Source organism: Gadus chalcogrammus, chromosome 11, assembly GCF_026213295.1.
Source record: "Gadus chalcogrammus isolate NIFS_2021 chromosome 11, NIFS_Gcha_1.0, whole genome shotgun sequence".
Lineage (NCBI taxonomy): Eukaryota > Metazoa > Chordata > Actinopteri > Gadiformes > Gadidae > Gadus > Gadus chalcogrammus.
The window spans coordinates 19,789,309-19,808,473 of record NC_079422.1 but is presented as its reverse complement, the minus strand read 5'-3'; the positions used below and the strand labels follow the sequence as shown (position 1 = coordinate 19,808,473).

At 48.7% G+C, this 19,165-nt stretch overlaps 1 protein-coding gene across 1 annotated transcript in view; it reads left to right on the top strand.

The window, feature by feature from the left end:
• Nucleotides 1-16,004, top strand: part of LOC130392233 (CUB and sushi domain-containing protein 3-like) — a 232,674-nt gene extending 216,670 nt beyond the window's left edge. Inside the window, 7 exon segments of the mRNA XM_056602701.1 lie at nt 6,773-6,952; nt 7,947-8,012; nt 10,037-10,195; nt 11,006-11,121; nt 12,101-12,188; nt 14,206-14,347; nt 15,744-16,004. Of these exon segments, the coding sequence (XP_056458676.1) occupies nt 6,773-6,952; nt 7,947-8,012; nt 10,037-10,195; nt 11,006-11,121; nt 12,101-12,188; nt 14,206-14,347; nt 15,744-15,909 (917 nt within the window). The 3' untranslated portion in view covers nt 15,910-16,004.
• Nucleotides 16,005-19,165: the final 3,161 nt, after the last annotated feature.

Below are 19,165 nucleotides of genomic sequence, written 5' to 3'. Positions count from 1 at the left end.
TGTTTTCAAAGTCTTCATCATTTCACCTTTGCCCCCTGCAAACAATGGATTAGTGGTACAGTCCCAAGACGATAGCATGTTTTAGGCTGAGGCTGGTTCTGTGTGTGTTTTGAACTCATGTCAGTCAGCCAGAGAAGGCACCTTTACACATCCCAGCCTCCCCTGGGTCAGACCCGGTCTGAGTAGGTGTTGTGGGCGGTGACCTACATTGCGTTCTGAGGGTTTAGTCTACCTGCCTCGCAGTAAAGCGGTGTTAAGGAACAACAGACTGGTGCGGGCCGCTGGAGGGAATGCAAATTATATTTAGTCCAGCATGGTTCCTTATCCAGGCCGAGGATGTAATACCCAGCAGAGTTTCCTCCTGCTGAGCCGGCAGAAACACTAATACCTAGACTTCACAGTCCACCTGATCCCTCAAGCACTGTGCCCAGTGTGTGTGTGTGTGTGTGTGTGTGTGTGTGTGTGTGTGTGTGTGTGTGTGTGTGTGTGTGTGTGTGTGTGTGTGTGTGTGTGTGTGTGTGTGTGTGTGCCCTTGAAGGTGTATGTGTGTGGGTGGGTGTGAGTGTGTGCGCTTCAAGGTGTTGGTGTGTGCGGGTGTGTGTGTTTGCGTGTGTACGTGTGTATTTATGTGGGTTATGTACGGTGGGGTTTGTCTGAATTGCTGCATATTTGACTGCTGTCTCTACAAGTGTGTGTGTGTGTGTGTGTGTGTGTGTGTGTGTGTGTGTGTGTGTGTGTGTGTGTGTGTGTGTGTGTGTGTGTGTGTGTGTGTGTGAGAGAGAGAGTCCGTGTGTATGTCGGCCCCTGGGGTCATCTTAGAATCCTTTAGATTCCTTTCAGGCAGATTGAACATTGACTTTGGCTGCCATTTAAACTCTGCCTAAAGTATGAAGCCCCCACGGCTGCTTACCTTACCGTATCAGAAAGAGCTCAGGGGGGATTACCGCGGACGCTGTTACACTTTAATGGAATTCAATCGATCTAATGGAAGAAATCACCAAAGTTCACAGGTAGCGCTCCGCTCAGCGCACCGGCAACGGCACATATTGACATCAAAACAACCGTTAAGAAGCTGCATGAAATATTCAAGACGTTTTGACTTTTTCTGCTACCCCCCTTAGCTCCGATACCCTCAGTGTTGCGGCATAAGCATTCACTCACCCTTTTTTCGCATCGTCTTGGCAACGCAGCCGTCACGATCGGACAGAAGATGCCGCTCGACGTGGAGCACCTTAAGTGGAGCCCAGGGGTTTGTGTGTTTTTTTATTCCTATACATAGATAGTTGACATGATCGATTGTAAAAGGCTGTTGCCGACAGACACGGTCACAGCAGGGGGGAGCATGTTTGCGTTGACCCAGTTTCCTTCACACACACACTCACCCACACGCGCCCAGGTGTGACAGACACATGTCACACCTAGCTGCTGTTCCCTCTCTTCCCTGCGTGCCCTACACACCGTTTGAGCGTGTGTGTGTGTTTGTTTGTTTATGTTTTTCGGGGGGATATTAAAATGAGCGCGGCGAGGTGACCCAGATTACCGACACACTGATGTGTGTGTCGTTCCCGCTGCCGCGTGTGAAGGCTGGTGTCGCCGGGCAGAAACCAGCCTGCCTCGGTGGTAAATGGACTGCATTATATAGCGCCTTTTTGTAACCAGTGGCCACTCAAAGCGCTGTACAATCTTGCATTCACCCTGTCATGCACACATTCACACACCGACGGCGGCATCAGCCATGCTCGGTGACAGCCAGCTCGTCGGGATTAGTTAGGCTGAGGTGCCTGGCTCAGAGACACCTCTACACTCATCTAGGAGGATCGGAACTCGCAACCTTGCGGTTACCAGCCAACCCGCTCCACCTCCCGAGCTACATGCCGCCCAATCGCTTCCCTTCCCGGCGAGGACTTGACTCCGGATACCTCTCTGATCCGCACGCTCAAAGCGGCTCAGCGACCGAGCCTCAGGGGCATCGGGTGTTTCTCTGAGCCGCGAATGTCCCTCGGACTGCTAAAAGGGCCGACTGACCTTCCATGTCTTCTGCGGGGCCCTTTAGAGGCGATGGATGTAGGACGCCGGTCCCCGCGGCGTCGCGTAACACGGATCCCGGCGGCTCCAAACACGAGGCTCCGTCGCCTGAAACACATTCTGGACACGTCGGCTCGGAGTCGGAGTGGGAGGGAGGCTGTTCCCGCTCTTCGTTGTTTTTTGATTCCTCTGCGTCACTGTTGTTTCTCTTCCTGCCAGTTCTCTTTATTTTTTTCTCCTCTTTCTTCTTGTTGTTCTTCTTCGCTCTACACGACATGTATTCGTTATTTTCCGCGGCATGCAACGTAAACACAGATTGCAAGCGGGAGGTCGGCATGAATAATGCGGCCAGTCATCTTTTGCAATGGCGGTGTAGGTGGGGGCACGGCATCCAGGAAGAACACCAACTGCTCCGCTCGCACCGCCCTCCCGACCGACCGCCCGCCCGCGCACGCCGCCTGAATCAACAACGCTCTCTCAATGCAGATCACAAACCGCTTCCGAGGCTGAGCCTTTTTTCTATCAGTATTTATTCTGGTGCTCTCTAGAAAGAAAGTCTATTGCTAGGGGGCTCGTTCGTCAGAACGCATCAGCTGAGGTTTTTTCTGGGGCGATACTCCGCCATGTTGAGGGGAGTAGAGAGGGAGAGAGTGTTGTAGTTCTGTAGGATTTGAAATCAACATAAATATACCATAACCGCGGCTGATGAAATTGTTGTTTTTCCCCCCGGTCTCGCTTGAGGAATCCTGTGGCGGATTCAAAACACAACAAGTTCTCCCCGTAATGACAAATCACTTCAGGATGATTTGGCATCAAACAGTGACAGAAAACTTTAGATTCACATCATCACCCCAAACAAAATAACTCGCATTCCGATGCTCCTGTGCTTCCAAAATAGAGACGATCACGGCGTTGTGACAATGCAACGTACAAGCCCTAGAGCAAGGGGAGAACTCAACACAGATACAGTAGATATATATTCATTATAAAGGAGATGAGCAGTCAGCTCGCAGAGCTCCCAGAGATAAGCTGCAGAGCGGATGTTGTTAGTCTGCAGAAGGTTACTGACTACCTGGGGTTTAAACTGTGTGTTTTACTAGACACAACGCACCTGCAGCTCCACACAGGTTCCCTCTCTCTCATGGTCTGTCTGTCTCTCATGCACACACCCACAATCACACAGATGCATGCACCTATGCATGAAAGTATCGTTAGCTTCATAGCATGACCGCTTGAGTCATATTTTGGCCAAATTGTGATACCAACTCTACTCTTGCTCACCCTGCTGATTCACTGCACCTCATTGGCTTAATCCTAAGCATATCAGAGTGCTTTTTACATTCCATGATCACTATCTGGCTAAGTCCTCTATTTGCCTTTTGCATTTTTTTGCATTTTGACATCACGTGACGCAAAATACAAGATATGACTTGGACGATTATGCTATGATGCTATCGATATGCAAGCATGCACACACACACACGCAGAAACACACACATACACACACGCTAAATGTACCTCACATCGAATGAGCATTTAATGCCAGGCTGCAAAATAGTTTTCTTTGATTGAGATATCAAAGCTGTCGCGTTATGATGCATTAATTTCATCCAGAGGCCTAATGGGTGTTTCAAAGTGGTTAAAAGATACACTTTTAACCACTTTCTATAAAGTTGTGCGCTAGTCGTTTGAAGTGGCGAAACACTCGCTTGGGCTTTGAAACATCGCTGTTGTTTCTCTTCATGCCAGTTCTCTTTATTTTTTCTCCTCCTCTTTTGAATATAAAACCCAGTTTGAACGAGCTCTCCTTGTCGATGGAGCTCGCCAAACATTGTTTCCACGCCGCGCTTTTCTACAAGAATTAGCCCGGGACCAAAGGCTGAAAGCACCTTGCTGCCAAAACACCAGCCCCCGACTGACACCCAGAGGCGTGTTCATGTACGAGCGCCTATGTGCGTGCTTAGCCTAATTAAACGAGCTACCGTTGGAGCGGGAAAGGAATAAACAAATGACTTGTGAAAAGGGTGCGAATAAAGTGCCAGAGGAGGGAGAGAGACTGTGTGTGTGTGTGTGTGTGTGTGTGTGTGTGTGTGTGTGTGTGTGTGTGTGTGTGTGTGTGTGTGTGTGTGTGTGTGTGTGTGTGTGTGTGTGTGTCTTGTGTGTGTGTCTTGTGTGTCTTGTGTTTGTGTGTGTGCGCCTGCTTCTGTGTGTTTGTGCGCTCTCATGTGTGTCTGTGTGTGCCCCTGCCTGCCTGTGTGTGTGTGCATGTGCCTGCCTGCGTGCGTGTGTCTATATGTGTATGAATGCACCTGCCTGTGTTTGTGCCTGTGTGCCCGTCCGTGTGCGTGTGTGAGCTTCCAGTGACAGGGAGAGAACAACCAGGGGTAACCGCGCGGCTGGTGCCTGAGCCGGGTGCTGTCAGAGAGGCAGGCAGCCTGGCTGGTGGGGACACACCGCCACTCTGAATTGGCCTTTCACAGGCTCTTAATGACATTAGAAAGACGTAGACGAGAAGAGGAGCGGCGCCAGGAGAGCGTGGTGACTCTGGGATTCATCTAAGACATGTTTAGGGGGGGGGGGGTAAGTACTGAGAGGGTGGGTGGGCAGGGATAAAGGGTCATGTGATGGTGGGGGTGGCCTAACTCAAAAGGTGGGTGCGTTTGTTCGAGTGTGTTTGGGTAAGCGTGCGTGTTTGCATAAGTGTGTGTGTTTGACACGAATATGACCCTGGCCTACCCTTTCTCATGCAGAGATCCATTGAAACCCCCAGCTCTCCTCTTCAGACAGGCCTTTCATCTTTGCACATAAAGCTCTCCTTTGCACTGCACACACCCACCTCTTCTTTGATATGGAGTCATCTATTGTTTTTGTGACTTGTTTAATTTTCCTTATGAAAGACAATTCTGTTTTGCATCCATAGAAAGGCGTTGAAGAGCCCTGTGTGTGTGTGTGTGTGTGTGTGTGTGTGTGTGTGTGTGTGTGTGTGTGTGTGTGTGTGTGTGTGTGTGTGTGTGTGTGTGTGTGTGTGTGTGTGTGTGTGTGTGTGTGTGTGTGTGTGTGATTTTATGCACTAAATCCATATGGATGTGAGTGTGTGTACACTGGGCCCTGTTCCACATGAAGGGGCTTGCTGGAGCTGAGGCTGTGTATCCTATAGTCCAGGAGTGTACAGGTAGTACATGGTACAGGGCAGTATCGCTGTCGCTGTATACATCCCCCGTCACACACTCTGCAGACTCTCTGCATGTACCGTATCTCCCTCACACCACATGACTGCCATACATGTTCTCATTACATTTGTATAAGGCAATCAGGCGTGTATGAGTAGTTTGCATAGAATGGGAATTCATAGTCTGCCAGTGAATAGGAATATTCTTCCCTTGGTTACTTTATTTCGTAATTCTTGTAATTGTTCTGTTTTATATTTTTTATATTTTACTTAAAGCCTGGTCTTAAAGACTGGTATTCATGCCTGGTCTTAAAGCCTGGTCTTCAAGCCTGGTCTTAAAGTCTGGTCTTAAAGCCTGGTCTTAAAGCCTGGTCTTAAAGCCTGGTCTTAAAGCCTGTTCTCAAGGCCTGTTGTTAAGGCCTGGTCTTAAGACCTGGTCTTAAAGCCTGGTCTTAAAGCCTGGTCCTCATGCCTGGTCTTAAAGCCTGGTCTACAAGCCTGGTCCTCAATGTGCCTGGTCTTGAAGCCTGGTCTTGAAGCCTGGTCTTCATGCCTGGTCTTCAAGCCTGGTCTTAAAGCCTGGTCTTCATGCCTGGTCTTAAAGCCTGGACTTCATGCCTGGTCTTCAAGCCTGGTCTTAAAGCCTGGTCTTCATGCCTGGTCTTCAAGCCTGGTCTTCAAGCCTGGTCTTAAAGCCTGGCCTTCATGCCTGGTCTTAAAGCCTGGCCTTCATGCCTGGTCTTAAAGCCTGGTCTTAAAGCCTGGCGCTGCTGTCACTGTGGGAGCTGTGAGTGCTCCTGTCTCTGGGTGACCAAGGCTTCCCACCCTCCATCCCCAGCTCCTCTCATCAGCCTGCACACGTGGCAGCACAGTGCGCTCTGGCCCTCCCTTTGACACCTCACTGTGAGCTCTGGGGCATGGATCCCTAATCAGCCCTGTCTCATGCCTGCTGTGATGGTAGCATTGGGAGGTATCGATGTCGGCTGTGGAGTCGGATGGAATGGAGTTATTTGTTCAAGTGGATCGATTGTATTTGGCCATATATTTACCTAGCGTCCCGTGCAAAAGCGGAAATCATTGAAGGTAGCTATTGACACATACACTGCACAGGTTCACCACAGGCCAGTGGGTGGAGGTCTGTTTCATGTTCCTGAATTTTGGTCGGTTTCACATTCCTGAATTTTTAATGCCTGGGAGCTAAGTTTGTAAAAGGCTTCCGGTGTACTGTAGGCTTTGTCTGTTCCTGTGGCAAAAGAGGTGTTCCTTTTCATAAGGAAAAGGAACTCTCCCCTCTCTCTTTCTCTCTCTCAGTAAAATCCCCAGTTACAGGGATGCATGGACAATATAACATTCTCTCTCTCACACTCTCACTATTTCCTTCCTTTCTTTTTTGGAGGTGAGTGAGTGTTTGAAGTGATGCACAATGTAACCTTTTCTCTCTCTCACTCCCTCTCCCCCTGACTCTCGCTCACCTTCTCCCCATCCCTCTGTCTCTTTGTCTCTCTTGCTCTCTCCGCCCTCTCTCTCGCTCTCCCCCCCTCTCTCTCTCCCTCTCCTCTCCCCCCCCCCCCCCCCCAGCCCACTCCTGTAAGCAGCCCCGCAGTCCGCCCAGTGCTGACGTGGTGGGTCTGGAGCTGCCCTCCTACGGCTTCACGCTGGTCTACGCCTGCCAGCCCGGCTTCTTCCTGGCCGGCGGCTCGGAGCACCGGGTGTGCCGCTCCGACGGCAGCTGGACCGGGAAGGTGCCCGTCTGCCGAGGTGAACCCCCCCCCCCCTCACCCGTCTCATCCTCCTCCCCCTCCTCACCCACCCTCGGCCTCACCCTCCTCCTCCTCCCCCGCCCTTTGTATCCCTCCTCACCCTCCACATCCCTCCTCCCCCTCCTAACCCTCCCATCCTCCCCCCGCCCCCATCCTCCTCCTCCTCCTCCAACCCTCCCCCCGCCCTCCGCATCCCTCCCCATCCTTCCTCACCCCATATCCCTCCCCAACCTCCTCACCCTCCCACCCCCCTCACCCCTCCTCACCCTCCACAGCCCCCCTCCCTCACCTGCCCCCGGCGTCCCTCTCCCTCCACGTTAGACCGCGGTGTACGAGTCTGGCGGCGGCTTTGTACCCCACCTCATGGCTCCGTTGGCGCTGCACTCCGCCAACGGTGTGGGTACCGGCGTGGTGTTCCCCCTAAAAGGGTCGGAGAGGCGGAATAATTGGTCGGAGTGCGTTGTGTTGTGTTGTGCTGTGTTGTGTGGGTCAGCGCGTGCCTCTCACCGACCTCTCGGCCACGGTCTGTGAACCGCTGCCATGTCTACGGCGGTGAAAGCTTCTTTTGTGGGTTGTTTGCGGGGTTGAATCGCGCTCCAAACCGGCATTTAGTCAACCTCCGTCGTTTCATGCATATTCATTTTGCCGCCGTGAGTGTCACAATGAGAAACGCAGTCGCACACTCTGGCGCCACACCGCTCAATGATGAGACCGCGCAGACAAAAGGAGTTGATTAAAAGTCACTATGCACTCCCATTGTGCGCAGCATGCAAATATCGATGATTTGTTGTTTGTCGTTTTAATTTTTTAATGCGCGCCACCGTACACACGAAACCACCGAGGCCGTGTTAAATCGCCGACGCTGTGTGTGTGTGTGTGGTTGGTTTAGCACGCCCCGGGGTCGCTCAGCCATCGCTGACCGTCCATTTTGTTTCTCTTATTTGTTTCTTCGGTGTGTGTGACATCCGTTCTCTCCTTCCGTCTGCCCACAGCCGGCTCCAAGTCGCAGGAGAAGAGCGCCAAGCCGATGCAGGGGACGGCCAGCCCCAAGATAAATGGTGAGCCAGCTGCCGTGTCCGCCAGTGACCGCCGTGTCCGCCGGAGACCGCCGTGTCCGCCGGATACCGCCTCCTCCTCCGCTGTCATCGCTCTGCCAATTTATGCTACCTGTCAAATTGTGCCACCTAGATAGATAGAGAGATGGGTAAGAACTTTATTAATCCCTCGGGATGGTTCCCTCAGGAAATTGCACCTCCAGCAATAGCAAACACTGCAAATATAACAGTGAAGAACAACCAATATAAACAAATATAAATGTTCAAAAGTAAAACCTGCTGAATACTAAACGCAATATGCCAAAAATATAAAAAATATATGTGCAGGGAACAACATAACTCATGATTCTGCGCATGTGCAAGACGATAGAGGAAATGGGACTGCAGATTCAATACGCTACCAAACACATAAGGGAGCATTTTTTAGTTGCATACATTGTTCTGCTAATCTATGCTACCCCGGTCAGAGTCTATCGTTCCATGCTACCCTATCAAACAGTGCTACCTTAGGTGTTTGGTTGCGTGCTCGATCTGTAGACCGATTGCCTCGTATCAAATGATGCTCCCAATAAAGAATCAAATTATTTTACACCACGACTCACCCCAAGTACACTTTTAAGGATGTGGCAAGCATATTTTGATACTGCATTATGACATGGATAATACAGTACAGAACACGGTCACTCGCCCACACGCGCACTTCACCGGCCATAAAGGGACCGGGCACGAGGGGGGGGGGGGGGGGGGGGGGTCCGCGGGGGTCTGCGTCCTGTTATGGCCCCTTCCAACGATATAATGAGCGGGTATTCCGCGCCCCGCTCCAGTTGTCTCTCGGCGTGAGATGGAACATTCCGTTCTACCTGAGTGTGTCACCGGGGCAGACTGTAAGCACAGACTGAACACGGGAGTCACGCCGTAACAGGGCCTGTAATCAACAGTACACTGTACGACCCGAGTGGCCCCCGTTTGAAGACCCTTATAGCCTCGGGGAGGACTTTGAACAAATTGGCCCCTACCGTCACAGGAAGTGTCTCGCTGTTCGCTTCAAGGCGGCCTCTTCCCTTCTTCTTCTTGGAGTTAATCAGATACAGAGCACTAACGCTGTGAGTTAACTCTGCGGGGGGTAAGTCATGGACGCCCCAAGGAAGGTTTGGCTTTACGATTGCCTGGACCATTCCGAGAATTGCTTTATTCAGAGATAAATGTAATGGAATCGACCACATTGTTAAATATTAAATTGTATGTTGAAAAATCTGGGAAAACGTTAAGAATAATAATTTAATTCCCATTACCGATGAGGGCCGCCATGGTCTGTGTTGATGATGACATCAGGCCGCAGCTCAGAAATGATGACTAATTTCAGAGCTGGTATTCTAAGTTTGTAACAAGTCAGAGCTTGTTTTTACAAATTTTTAGTTGTTTTACACGCGGAAAAAACAAACCATTCAGTTCAATGTCTCTACTGTTGATGGGGCTCCCGGTCAATATAGATATTGTCAGTTGTGATTATAATCACAATGAGACAATATCCGAACATCCTAAGCCCATGCAGAGATAATTAAAAGATGCTTATCGACAGATTGGATTTCAGAAATAAATAAGGTACTTACCAAGCATTGCGTGGGTGCAAACATGCCATATCATACATCATGAAAATGATGTATGATAATTGCAAAGGTATAGATTATGGATATGAGTTTGATATACGTATCTATGTGACAGATCCGTAATAATCAGTCAATGAAAAAGAAAGTTAGAACCTTAAGCTTAACTTGACGAAAAAATTTAGGACAATTCTTTTGTCCAACCCTAAACATGGAAAAGTACGATTATTCGATGTAAACCAAAATCCAAGAAAAGTCCTCAGTATAAAGTAATTATATTTGTGTTGCTCCTTGAGTAGCTTAACTTGTTTACCAGTGAGTGAACACAAAATGTCTAGGTGTGTATTGCGTCGTTCCGGCGCTCCGACCCAAACGGTAACCGGTAGTGATTATTCCTCCCATGTTTGATTCCGCCTTCCCCAGTCCCGGACGACGTGTTCGCGCCTCACTTCCTGTGGAAAGGCTCGTACGACTACAAGGGGCAGAAGCAGCCAATGAGCCTGACAGTCACCAGCTTCAACGCCTCCTCGGGCAAAGTCAACGCGACCCTCACTGACAGCAACATGGAGTTCCTTCTTTCCGGTAAGTTAAAAATCAAAGTTTACAAAATCATTCACTCCCTTCCCTTCTTCATCCTCCTCTTCTTTCTCCTCTTCATCCTCCTCTTCATTCTCCTCTTCTTCATCCTCTTCATGCTCATCCTCTTCTTTCTCCTCCTCCTATCCATCCTCCTCCTCTTCCTCCTCCTCTCCTCTCGCTGTCTTCTCGCTGTCGGCCACTTTCATTTATTTTGTGCCGGACCTCCTGTCAATCAATCAATCTGCGAGCCGTCTCATGCATGAGAGGGCGAATTAACTATTGGCTCCGAAGACGGATGCATCAAGTCTCGGGTCGACTTAAAAAGTCTGGCTACTTCTCCATCCCCTCTTCCTCACATTCCTCCTCCTCCTCCTCACTCTGACTTCTCATCTATCCACCTTATTGCTTCTACCCTGCCCCTCCACTCACTCAATCTTCCCTCGCTACCTTCCCTTCTTCTTCTCCTCCTCTCCTTCACTTTCCTTTTCTCATTCAATCCCTGCCAACCTTCCCTCACCCCTCTCCCCCTCAGCCTCACCCACTCTCCCCCTCTCCCCCTCTCCGGTTACCATTTCTCATTTATTCTCTTCGATTCCACTTTCACTGTGCCCCTGTGTTTTCGTTGTTTGTCTCTGTGTGTGTGTGTGTCTGTATGTTTGTTGTGTGTGTGTGTGTCTTCGTGTGTGTGTGTGTGTGTGTGTGTGTGTGTGTGTGTTTGACGTTGTGACTGTGTGTGTGTGTGTGTGTGTGTTTGACGTTGTGACTGTGTGACTGTGTGTGTGTGTGTGTGTTTGACGGTGTGTCTGTGTGTAGGAGTGTACAAGAGCCAGGAGGCGCGGCTGACGCTGCTGCTCAGACAGGCCCGGGCCCTGGCCCACGGCTCCCCCTTCAGCAGGATCACACACGACTCCTGGGCCATGGACGGATTCGTGAGTACACACAATGAATTATGGAGTGGGTTCCCCCCTCGCACGCACACGCAAACACGCACAGGTGCACATGCGCATGCACACATGCTCGCGAACAAGCACATGCACAGGTGCACATAAACAAACAGACGCGCAGACATGCGCGCCGACACACACACACGCACATAGATGCGCAAACACCAAGACACACACACACAAACACACAAGAACACAGCCACAAGCACACACACACAAACACCAAAATAGTTCTTTTTAGGGAGGGAGACCTGATTGAAAAGTAGATTACTCTGGGAGAAAGTGAAACTGCAGTTGAATTCAGTTGTGGAGCCACAATGTGTACAAGCGACTCAACTTCGCCGCACCTCAACTTCTTCCTCTCCCGGTCCTTTTTTTCTTGTGTTTACATCATTTACAAATTAACCGTGAAGACGATAGTTTCTCTTTGACTCGTTATTATTTTGTTAGACGATGTATGTATACATGCACTTGAAACGTGAAGAGGACGCGGGGGCGGAAGAATGAGAAAAGGCTGTTTCCACGGACCCCCTCGAATCATCGGGATAATTGCATTATGCAGACGTATCGTACGGGATTACAACAAGGGCCCAGATGCGTTTCATCCGGAGATGTTCATGGTCATTGATTGAACTGAATTAAGAAACTGCTTGGGAATTCATCTTCCTTTAATAAACGTTGCGGCGCGACTGGGTTGTTCACGAGGGGCCTTTTCATCCTTCTGGGAACGATAATGATCACATAGTGTGCTGTGTCGTGTCTCCTCCTCGCTCCTCCTTGTGTGAATACACACATACATACACACACACAGACGCCAAACACACACACACACAGCCACAGAAGAGCTTGTTGGGTACTTGGGTACTCGCAAGCCTTCCTTTTGATTTGTATGCGTTGCCGGTTGTGTTGTGCGTTTCCAAAAGGTTTGTGTGTGCGCATGTATGTAACGCTGTGTGTCCTATAGGTTTCCGCGGAGCCAGACGGCGGCAGCTACGTGCTGCAGGGCTCCATCCAGGGCAAAGACTACGGGCAGTTTGGACTGCAGAGACTGGGTACGTCACGTCCACTTCCTCCAACTCCAAAAAAACAACTTTGAGAAAGTGAGCAGACTGCTTGAAAAGACACGGAAGCAGCTTCTTTGACCTCTCCATCGGGTCAGAGAGGAATAACTTTATTCCGCTACCGGTTTTTGGGGGCAGTTAGAAATCGAATAGATGGAAATTTGTTCGAAGAATACTCAGTATTGTGGAAGCGAGCTAAACCTCTGGCCGGTAGCTGAATCGGCAGCCTTAAGTGGCCTGTCAATCATTCAACACAGACACTTTTTGGGAAGCCTTATCAATGAAACAAAATGTTTCAAGGTTAATGTTTTTTGGGAAGGGAGGCTTCCACAAAGAGTACTGACCTGATGGAAATGTATTGACGTGGGGGCTGGAGATGGGGTTAAGGTTGGAGAAAGTTGGCTCCAACTCATGCGGGTGTTGTTTCTATAATGGTATCTAGCTTCATACTGGAGGAACATCTCGGGGCACTCGCATCACTGCATCGGCTCTAAGGACAACCCAACCGTAAAACAACTTATTGGAGAAAAAAAGTAGTAAAGGGTCGACACGAAGTTTGTGCGGAGGTGTTTGAGAAAAGTTTGATAGTGGGTGGGGACTAGTTCCACACGATGTTTGGCTTTGCTTAAAACATCAGACCGTGGAGACTAGTCTGTGTCCGTCACAATCATCCAATCCCGATGGGGTTTCCACAATCTTCCTTCTATATATTTTATACGAGTGGATTTGCCCATGAAATAGACAGCTTTTCCAACCCTAAAATGCAAACACCCCCCCCCCCCCCCCAGGGATAAACTTCCACTTTATTTGCTCTTGGACAGGAGATATCTCAACGCAAAGGGTTAAATGTCACATATTGTGGCAGGATGATATATTCAAGAATCACATCACCGTCCATGAAACCATCCCAGGGAACAGCCATAGCGCTTCACTCATTCCCTGAGTCATCTCTCAGGACCGCATATTAATACACTAATCATACAAATTAGTGGGTGAAATGACAAACCGAATAAATTGCAGATAAAGAAAATCAAAAAGCCTAGATCCTATAAAAGGTGACAGTTTGTTGGAATCATTATCTCGCCTGTTGAACGGGTGTCAAAACACAAGTGTTTATCCCCCTCCAAAACACTGATCTCATTCCATCTCGTCATGTCTTTCTGTTTACTTTTGTGTGAGTTATCCATTCATCCATTCACGTGTCCTTAAGAAGTCAGAGCCAACTTTGTCAGAACCGCAGTCTCTGATGAAAATGCCAACGCTCCTCGAGTTGGAAAACCAATCAAAGTTCCAAAAGGGACGGCAGATGTGCTCCGTATTAGCGGATAATAGATCAGCAGATGCTCATTAGATACAGACGCTGATCGCACCGCTGCCTCCCCCCCCCCCCCCCTCCCGCCCATCCCTCGCCACGCCGCCACCGCCGTCAATGCTGATGTCCTCTAACGCCATATTGCCGCTCCTATCCTTCCAAGATCACGCATCCTTAAAGCGGGCACTCCCCGTCCCTTTCAACCTAGCAGGCATCATCATCATCATCATCATCATCATCATCGTGATCATCGTCATCATCATGATCGTGATCGTCGTCGTCGTCATCATCATCATCATCATCATCATCATCATCATCATCATCATCATCATCTCAGTCCTCGTCCTAATTCAGAGTTTCTGTCCATCCAAGGTCAGCCATCCTTAAAGTGGACCAATCCCTCCACCCTCCCAGGTATCATCATCATCATCATCATCATCATCATCATCGACATCATCGTCATCTTAATTCAGAGTGTCCCTCCATCCAAGGCGCCTACGTTCCCTCCAAGACATCCACAGCGTCATCTTCATCACCTTCACCATCGTCATCGTCATCATCATCCACATCCTGCTCATCGTTCCCATCCGAACGGGCTTCCCGTTTCCAGAGCCTGTTCCACTGGGCGCCGGTCGTCGTTGGTCTGGCCTTGTGGTCCAAACCCTGGTTGTGTGTGTTGGGGACCCCCCCCTGCAGGCATGAGCGTGCGGGAGAACGTCACGGCGGTGGAGCCCGAGTCCAGCGGCGCCACCAACAGCAGCTCCGTGGCCGTGGCCATCCTGGTGCCTTTCTTCGCCCTCATATTCGCGGGGCTCGGCTTCTATCTCTACAAGCAAAGGTAATGCCCTCTGGGCCTGAGGCCCAATTGTTCTCAAATTGCGGTTCTCGCACCCATATGGGTACTTTAGGGGACGGTAGGGAAGAAGTAGAGGAATTGAAATAAGAATATTGGTTATTAACAATTGTAATATAAATCCACAGCTAATACAGTGAATTCAATCCGAATGCCTCCTAGATAAAAAAAGATTAAGTGGCACATAGGAATTCTAACCTACAAGTTCGGCAACCCGCGTTTAATATTCATGTGCACTCCAAATAACATGCAAGTAGAGGAAGTAAAATAAGAATATTGGTTATTAATAATTGTAATAGAATTCCACACGTAACACAGTGAATCCAATCCGAGAACCTCCTCAATAAAAAAAAAATGAAGTGGTACATCGCAATTCTAAAGTTTGGTAATATGCATTTAATATTCTTGTGCACACCAAATAACATGCGCATGCATTCATGATTTATATTCATGATTTAAATCTACTCCGCAATAAGGTTGGTCCTGTTGAAAGGGGGTACTTGGCTGGGGGGCTACATTAGTGTTAGTGTTTGACAGCCCCCCGCTTTAGGCTTTGGTTGGCACCACTGCCTCTCTGCTCTGTAAGGGGGAGTAGAGCAGAGTCGCGTTGTGACGTACCTGTCTCCACATGTGTATTTACTAGACTATATAAAGACACAAAATAGCACGCTTTCTGCGGCGCCTCTCTCCACACTGTCTGCCCCGCAGAAATGCACAGTGACGTTTTTAATGTGGCGGCTGTGGGTTAATGCCCAGAGTTATGTGTGATGTGCCTTGTAAACACAGGATGGTATACAGTGTGTGCACAGTCCAGATATCAGTGGAATGAGTTTGACAGTTCCCTTGCAACCGAATGAATCACTGTAGGGATGTAATCGCGTGTGTGGGCTCGCACTCACTGCAAGCCTGCGTGAATGTACGTATTTGGACAAATCTCAAATTTTGTTATCACACACACATGCCTACTGATAGATGCATTCCGGGCTCTGGAGATTCAAAGCACATCGCCTTTGTCACGTTCATTACCCAGCGAAGCCCTCGGCTGGGCTCTGCCTGCGAATAAGTGGTCCCACCGTTTAGTAGCGCATGTACCTCGGGTTGCACCACCTCATGCCAAGATAAGGGAGGAGTAATTGCTGTTGGAGCTAGCTAATTTGCTTGTTTGTATTGTGTGTCTGTGTGTGTGTGTTTGTCTGTGTGTGTGCCTGTGTGTGTGTCTGTGTGAATGTCTGTCTGTGTTTATCTGTGCGTGTCTGTCTGTCTGCGTCTGTCTGTCTGTCTGTTTGTCTGTGTTTGCGTGCGTGTCTGTCTCCGTGTGCGTGCGCGCGCGTGTGTGTGTGTGTGTGTGTGATTGTTCCCTTTGACGTCGGCGCTGCAATAGGAAAACGGACAAGGCGCAGTACACAGGCTGCGCGGTGCACGAGAACAACAACGGCCAGGCCACCTTCGAGAACCCCATGTACAACAGCAGCAGCACCACCAAGGCGGCCGAGGGCAAGGTGGTGCGCTTCGACCCCACCCTCAACACCGTCTGCACCATGGTCTGAGGGCTGCCTAGTGGGGCGGAAAGAAACACAGTCAGCACATATTCACACGCGCATACGTACGCGCACGGAGGGAACGCACGCATATGCTTTATGCTACACACGCACACACACACACACACACACACACACACACACATTAAAGAAAAGAGAGAAACAAACACAGGGCATGCATATATTTCCTGTTTCCGCCCACACACACACACACACACACACACACACACACATACACACACACACACACACACAAGCTAGGTCTAGGCAACACAAAGCACACTTTGAGCAACAGATATGACGGTTCAATAATTTGCTGAGTAAGTGAGGTAATGGAGGGCTTTAGGTCGGCCCCCCCTCCTCCTCCTCCTCCGTTGGGTGAAGAGATAGGTTTATTTATTTCTTTACACTCCGTGAGTGTCAGCTTTATTAAGAAAAGGACATAAATACTAATAAAAATATCAAAGCTGCCCCTCCTCCCTCCGGGAGTATTTTATATTCCTGGGGTGCGGGGGGGGGGGGGGGGGGGGGGGGGCTGAATCGAAGATGCCAAACTACATGTTGAGTCCCGGACGGCGTCGTTGTTGTGTAGCGGCCATTTCCCCGGCGGCGGTCTGGGGGAGCAGGGGGTCTAGGTACTAGAGAAGAGACTGATGTGGGCACTGTTCCCCCTTCAAGGTTCATTTCTCCCCCCCCCCCCCCCCAATTACCTCTACATCGATGTTTACCCCCTCCACACTTAAAAAGAGAACGTTTAAATTTCCAGATTCTTTGGGGTGTTTGGAGTTTTATTTATATCCGTACGGTGTGTGTACGGTTTCCAGTGTCATGGTGTCCCTCTATGGATCTCTCCACAGTGCTGAATCCAACTGTGAAAAAGTATGTTTTTCTACGGTAGTTTTGTTAAAAAAAAGAACACTTTTAAGTATGTCGTACATGTACCGGGTCGCCAACTCTTATAAAACTGGCGTTCTGTTACTGATTTAAGCACATCAGTCTTAGAATAGTCTTGACTTTTCGGTTATTTTTTATTTCAACAAGTTTCTCTCGCTCTCTCCATCTTTCTCTCTCTCTGCTCTCTGTGCTATATCTCTCGCTCTCGCGCTCTCTCTCGCTCTCTCTCTCTCTCTCTCTCTCTCTCTCTCTTGCTCTCTGCCTGTCTTGCTCTCTGCCTCTCTTTACTCTGCTCTGAAGTTGTAATTAAAACCTTTATAATTAAAGCTTTTCTAAATGTAACAGATTAAACGGTACATTACGAGAGTCCTCTGGAGTTTTTTTCCCGGAGTCCAAACTACCTTGAATCTGTCGCTCGGAATGACACGGTCCGACGTCGACCGGCAGTTAAGAGGCTATGACGCTCCGAGCGGAACGTTTTATTTGGGGAGGACTTCAAAGGGCATCGCATCCGTCCTCCAGTATACGTGTCACTCTTTATTTTAGTACGTTCACCAAGAAGGACCCGTGGTTTACCCCCCCCCCCCCACCCCCCCCCCTGCGCGAATCACAAAGTGTATTTCATCTCCTCACCAACACCGTATGTACAGGACACACATATGGGATTTGCACACGACGCACCACCACCACCACCACCATCTCCCATTTCAACCACTCCTCATGGAAACGAGTAATAAACCCACCGCTCACATCCCATCTGAGTCATTGCAGTGCCTTGAGAAAAACACACACACAGAAAAAAAAAAAAAACGGCTACTATAGGGGGTATACAAATTTGAAAGGAAAAACATATTTATTTTGATAATGAAGCGATGTCGTCGGCGTCACCAGACAGGACCCATGCGAAGGAGAAGGGCGGTTTGCAGTTTGTGTTCGGGTTGTTTTTGGTTTGTGTTTGCTCATTCTCGTGCATGTCGGCCATATGTGAACCAGTGAAGCGACTGCTGCTAGCGCACTTTGTGTCTATTCCCCATCACTGCTGTTGCATTTTGTACATTTATAACGTTTTGATACACGGTACCCCCTTGTCCTCCGTCCCCTGACCCCCCCACCCCCCCCATCTCCAACAGGTTTTCGTTGTGTTATTGATATGTAATATATATTTTGCGAGTTCACGTTTATTATTGGGGAAAAACCTAATGCGGCCGTGGAAAAAAGAGCGAAGCCCACACTACAGGTTGAACTGTTTTTGAACGCGTTTATCTGTCACTCACTCTGACGGACATCCAGTTGGGGAAAAAATAAAAATAACCGTGTTTATGTATACTGTATGTACATACGAACACACTTTTATATAGAGCTCTATTTTTATGCCGATAAAAAGATTTGTAAGTTATTGATTATATTGTGTACATTTTCACATGTAAATGTCATGTAAGATCAAAAAAAAATGTTTTGTATTTTTTCTTTATCTGCATAAATGTATAAATCCTTAATTTATATATAAAATATGAACTAATGAACTTGAGTGTTGCTACTGTCTTTTATTGAAGGAGATAACAGGGCCTTCTACCCCATTTTCATTGGCAAATGTCCAAAATAACCCAAAATGGGTGAAGGTCTCTATGATGATAAAACTGTTGCTGGATTCAGGTCTTAATAAACGTTGTTGCAATAAAATCGAAGTGTCGCAGGGAGGTGCTGACATTTAATCAAGCTTGGAAACAGTTCGTAAACTTACTAACGAAAACCCAACGAGGGCCGTTTAGAAACCAAAACCAAAATGGAAGACCGAGGCGGAAAATTTGTCTTGCCTATTTTAATGGCCGGTGCCAAGACCTTGTGAAAGAGATTAACTAACATGAATTGTGTGAGTTTGCGTGCAGGTTCTGTGAGGAGAACTTATAAGGGGGTTGTGTGATGGCAGAAAGCCCAGTTTATTGCCCTGGACGGCTGATCTGAGGGGATTATACATCAGTTTCACAGCCCATCTGACTTGAGTACAGTCAAACAGTAGCATAGATGCACATCAAAAACAACAACCGGGATCAAATGGCAGCGAGTGGTTCAAACAGCATCTCCGTGGCATGGAGTTACATGAAACATTGACATGAAAAATGTATCCAAGAATTGAAATTGTGGAAAGTGGATGAGAAACCCATCCATTCCCCATTTGATGAACTCTCTGTTGAAAGTGCTATTTGCCACAGAGTTGGCTGCACATACGGATGTGCCAAAACTGAAATTATATAACATAATGAAAGAATGAAAAAACAAATGGTAGCAATAAACGCGTGGGTAGAAATGATGAGGAATGCAGAGTGTAGGAGAAATGATCAAATGTAGCGTCGGAGAACCGGCATCGCCAAGC